The sequence below is a fragment of the Cryptotermes secundus genome, unplaced genomic scaffold (assembly GCF_002891405.2).
Source record: "Cryptotermes secundus unplaced genomic scaffold, Csec_1.0 scaffold1080, whole genome shotgun sequence".
NCBI lineage: Eukaryota > Metazoa > Arthropoda > Insecta > Blattodea > Kalotermitidae > Cryptotermes > Cryptotermes secundus.
In genome coordinates this window covers 1-5,075 of record NW_019724602.1, presented here as the reverse complement: position 1 = coordinate 5,075, position 5,075 = coordinate 1, and the positions used below count along the sequence as shown (strand labels likewise).

General features: G+C 40.0%; 2 protein-coding genes across 2 annotated transcripts; both read left to right on the top strand.

Moving 5' to 3' along the window:
- The first annotated feature begins 612 nt into the window (after positions 1–612).
- On the top strand, positions 613–2,287 carry LOC111862518 (DNA/RNA-binding protein KIN17). Its single transcript, XM_033750696.1, has one exon. It carries the CDS (start codon positions 938–940, stop codon positions 1,550–1,552), a length of 615 nt encoding a protein of 204 aa, XP_033606587.1. The 5' UTR covers positions 613–937; the 3' UTR covers positions 1,553–2,287.
- LOC117282023 (KIN17-like protein) lies at positions 1,549–2,527 on the top strand. The gene has a single exon (XM_023847988.2). The coding sequence runs from the start codon at positions 1,585–1,587 to the stop codon at positions 2,092–2,094; it is 510 nt and encodes a 169-aa protein (XP_023703756.1). The 5' UTR covers positions 1,549–1,584; the 3' UTR covers positions 2,095–2,527.
- Positions 2,528–5,075: the final 2,548 nt, after the last annotated feature.

Genomic DNA, 5,075 nt, shown 5'->3' with positions numbered 1-5,075 from the left:
AGAGTGAGATTGACAGTGGTACATCATGGTGGGTAAAGGGCCTACAGTAAAGAAGATTAAAAATAGTGTTTCACAACAACATTCATTCTGAGTGTAAGAGAAATTTCCACAATAATTAACAAAGTTTTGAACCCAGAAGGGAATTACTATTTAGTCCGCTGAAAGTAAACCGACATTATGGAGAAACATGCCAGGGCCGAAAATAAGCCAAGTATGACATCAGAGTATAAGGGGTAGCAAGCAGATTTGTTACCTGCTTCATGTGCCTCCGAAACGTCGGTCGTCCGGCGGACTACACAGCGCTATATCCCAGAAGACAGACCTCTTCATAACCGCCTTTGTTTGAATCTCAAATCGTACAATAAATATATCGTTTCTTTCTTGGGTGCACATAAGTTATCCATGAATATATTTTTTTTTATTCAAGAAAAAAAAAAAGAATGTAAATACAATTGAGGCCTAGGCTATGCCCATCCAGCGTAAATAATGAATACGGACCTCATCCATACGAGGTGCCATCTACCAAGCAAAAGTCAGTAAGTAATATTCGGAGGTGATCCGTGACTTTAAGTTGCTGGTTCTGCCGCTAGAGGTTCTAGAATTCCTGCATTGGAAAGTTGTGTTTTGCAACGTTGGTCACGGTGGTCAACAAGTAGTTGTGAAGTGCGGCAGGTGACTTATTTTTGTGTGTCTGAATGCTATAAAGGTGGAAAAGAGGTTTTATAGCTTCATATATCGTACATAAGTGAGTGCTTTATGAAACGTCAGCTGCATTGGCACGAGAAAATTTGGATATTGTGTATTCAGCAGTTGTGTTTTGCTTTCTGCAGCTGGAGACATTTCTTTGGTCAACCACATACTAGCAATAACTCAACTATTCCGGGTTTCTGGCGTCTTTGTTATAGTATTATAAAGAATCTGAAACATATTACACATAATGGGGAAGCATGAAGTGTGTGCCCCCAAATATATTGCGAAGAAAATAAAGGCGAAAGGCCTCCAGAAACTTCGTTTGTATTGTCAGATGTCCGAGAAGCAATGCCATGACGAGAATGGTTTCAGGTGCCATATGACGTCAGAATCACATCAGCGACAACTTCTTCTATTTGCTGATAATGCAGACAGGTACATTAATAATTTTTCCAAAGAATTTGAAAGAGATTACCTGGAAGTACTAAAACATGAGTTTGGTACAAAACGTGTTCATGCAAATCGTGTGTACCAGCACTATATCTCCGACCGTCATCATTTGCATATGACTTCTACAAAGTGGGATACATTGACAGACTTTGTGAAATGGCTTGGAAGAGAAGGAAAGTGCAAGGTGGATGAGGGTGAAGAAGGATGGTTTGTACAGCATGTAGACCGTGACCCAGAAACAACTGTCATGCAAGAAGCTGTTTCCCGCAAGGAGAAGATCGACAGAGACGACCAAGAGATGATGATGGCCTTTACTGAAAAGCAAATTGAGAAGGGGAAAGAAAGTCAAAGAATGACACACCCATATTCATGGAGTTTGTGCGACCAAGAGAGCAACATAAAATTGTTGTAAATTTGAAGGTAGAAAGAAAAAGGGATGAGGACATGAAAAATAATATTTTGGTGGCAAGTAATGCATTGAAGAATGGTTCTTCAGCAGAAAACAAAAAAGACTCTAGAGAATCTGGAAGAAGGAGAGGTGAAAAGAGGAAATTATCAGCCCTTGGTGAGATCATTAAAGATGAAGAGAACGAGAGAGAACGTATAAACAGAAAGGATTACTGGTTGGTGGAAGGAATTGTTGTGAAAGTGATGGCAAAGTGTCTGGGTGACAAATACCACAGGAAGAAAGGGGTTGTAGCTACAGTATGCATGTTAGATAGTGGACACAAACTAAAACTAGACCAAGAACATCTTGAAATGGTGATACCAGCAATAGGGCGACCTGTGCGTGTTGTAAATGGTGCTTATCGTGTTTGCAGTGCCATGCTTAGGGAACTGGATCAGAAGAAATTCTGTGTAACCATTGAAATATCCTCAGGCCCTTTGAAGGGCAGAATAGTTGACAAAGTTGAATATGCAGATATCTGTAAATTATATAATGTTGATATGTGAATACATTATAACATTAATGTGACATATTCACAAGTTTAAAGACGGTTTGATCCTGTAAGAAATAATAAGAACAAAGCATATAAATTTAGCTACAGTACTCTTTGCAGTGAGATATTAATTCTGTAATTCAGTTAATAAGCCATCATTGTAACGTCTCCAGTTAATTATGAAATGTTACCAACGAGAAGTTTAACTATTGTTCTTCATTTCATATAACTACAACGAATGATATAGGAGCTGTGATTGGGGGTCAGAGTTCAAGTCCCAGTAGGGTGAAGACTGGCTTTGGAGCCTACCCAGCCTTCTGAATCAAGTAATCATTAAATGGGGGTTTCCCTGTATTTATAATTTTGGATCACATGGCAGTGTGGAATGATGAAGTGTTTTCAAAAAAAGTGGCTAACCAGTCCCACCATAGGGTGATGAAATTATAGATAGAATGAAGATACGTTAACAACAGCCATGAAAGGCAGTGGGCTTCTTGCCTAATATATGTTGGAAATAAGAGCAGAGAACAAAATTTTATTTAAAATTTTTTGCTCATAATGCAGTGTTGACAAGTACTAGTTTTGTTATATTCTAGAAATTAATTTATAGAATGAATATTGATGTTAGTTGTGCAAAATGGCAGTATTAAATTTTCGTTTTGTAAATTTCACAGAGTTTATTTGACACCAAGAATTAATGACTGACTGACCATCAGTCTCAATGTTACTGTGACTTTGACTTGATATATAGCTCAGTTTGTCTTTGGCTTTGACTGTATGTCTGAATGGAGACCTGGTGTGAGCACTGGAATATCAGAATTAATGAAGATAAGACTCGGGGGATCTACTTCTCTCGCAGTCATCATCCGCCTGTGCCTCATCTTACGTTGAACTGAAGGTATATTCCATTTGTAAACTGTGTAAAATATAGCTAATAAGTCAAAGTCACATTGCGACTAACGGTAGATCAGTCACTGAGTCAGTAAGTCTTGGTTCCAAGTGTAACCTGGAGCTCATGACCAGATATTTATTACTGTTTGACAGTTACAGTCTTGTTACTGTGGGGTGCCGTTTCTGGTGAGAGAACGAGTCTGTCTTTTGTATATGCTGCTGGCCCTTGCCAGCGCAGTGCCACCACCTTAACTGTGGCTTTTAGATGCAGGTAAGTGGTTAGCTTAATGCTCCTGCCACTTTACCCCTGATACTCACTGTATAGGAAGCTGGGTCTGCCACAGAGTCAGTCTGGATGTTACAGAGAAAAGAAAAATCTTACCAATGCCAAGAATCTGATCCAGACTCCTTGGTCATCGAGGACATACCGTAGCCACTGAGCTATCCTGGTTCCTAAACCCAGAGCTGTATCAATGGAAATCTCTGTAACCGCACATATCAAAGGCAAACGTGAAGAATTTAAATTTTTTTAATCTCCAAGGGATTCTTCTAAATCTGTTGTTGGAAACAAGATTATGGTGTCAAAAATGTAATGGTATATGTGCGCAGCCTGTCGAACTTTGCAACGTCAAAATACTTCTGTTTTTAATCCATCCTATTGTAGCTTTGACACTGTAATGATGTCCGTATTCTTGTCTGGTGTGCATTCTTTATGAACATTGACCTTAATATGGTCATGTTAATCTCAAAAGCATAAAATTTTAGTCATTCTACCTCATTCAAGGTTTTGTCAGCTTTGAGATAGAATAAGTCACAACAAATTATAAACAAATACGTAAAATGTCTTCATTTTCCAGTTGGGAAGTGAATACAAATGCTAGTGGGTCCTAAGCTGCTATCACAAGTTCACAACACAAGCATTGACTTCTACAGTTACTATGTCTGGAGACAGGGACTCGCCCTATCGGTTGGCCCCAACTGAGTAGGTTTCACTTGAAGACAGAGACAGAACCCAATCTCTGAAACGCTCTGTTTGAAATATAAAAGAGGATGGTATTTTAAGATAAAGGCAGGATGGTGGATAGTGTTCAGAAACATAATATTTGTACTAATGTACCATCGTTACAAACTTTTCAATCTTATACTGAACGTAAGTTGAATTCTGGCGGACGGTATATTTGACTATAATGCAAGTGAGACATGATGGACACATTTTAATCTTGGCGCTAGATGAAGGCAAGTGGTCAGCTTCAAGCCCCTGGTGGTTTAGCCCCAGGGATACAGTCTCAAGGACGAATTGTATACGAGGCTAGGGTGGGCCAAAGAGCGGGGACCCACCCTCCTGCACAGTGGCTGTAATGACTGGAAGGTTTAAGCTGACCACTCATGTCCACCCAGTGCCAGGGTTATGAATAGCGGAGCTATACATCCAATTCCCCTTTATCTATGCCATGAATATGTATGCGGGAGTGGATGTATAGATCCATATATTTTGAATGTTGGCAGTAGTAGCAGGTGAGTGGTCAGCTTCACAGCCTGGTGGCTTTAACCCCAGGGAAACAGCCCCTCACTACCACTGGATTGGATGCTGGGTGGACCCCAAAACTGGTCTGGGTGATTTGGGGAGGAGAAAAATCTTACCCCTACTGGGACTCAAACTCCAGTCCCTCAGCTGTCCAACCCTTAGCCAGTTGTTATACGAACAGCGCTGGTGCTTACCTTTTACTCTGAGATTTCTCCATTCTTGTGACATTCAGACAAGGACAAGCACTGTAACTGACATTGGTAAATTTGACCTCTTCCATAAGCTATGCTAAATTTTACAGTCCACATACACATATAGCTCTGGAGTCTATTAAGACTGTGTTGTATGCTTGATCACCTGAAGGTCAGTTTTCACCCAACCTGACATTTTTATGTTACCTTCCAGAAAACTTGCTAAATTGCACTGTCCACTCCATTTGTGAGTTGATAGTTTCTATAAAAGGAGTATGGTAACATAATTGTTACTGTACTCATACAGAACATATCTAATGCAGTATCAGATAACTTTCAGCCTTATAACCGCACACGGCCGTCACTTCTTACAACCGCTGTTCACCA

Bases quoted from the DNA above. Each gene is read 5' to 3' on its own strand.
- LOC111862518 (XM_033750696.1), top strand. From the start codon at position 938: ATGGGGAAGCATGAAGTGTGTGCCCCCAAATATATTGCGAAGAAAATA.
- LOC117282023 (XM_023847988.2), top strand. From the start codon at position 1,585: ATGAAAAATAATATTTTGGTGGCAAGTAATGCATTGAAGAATGGTTCT.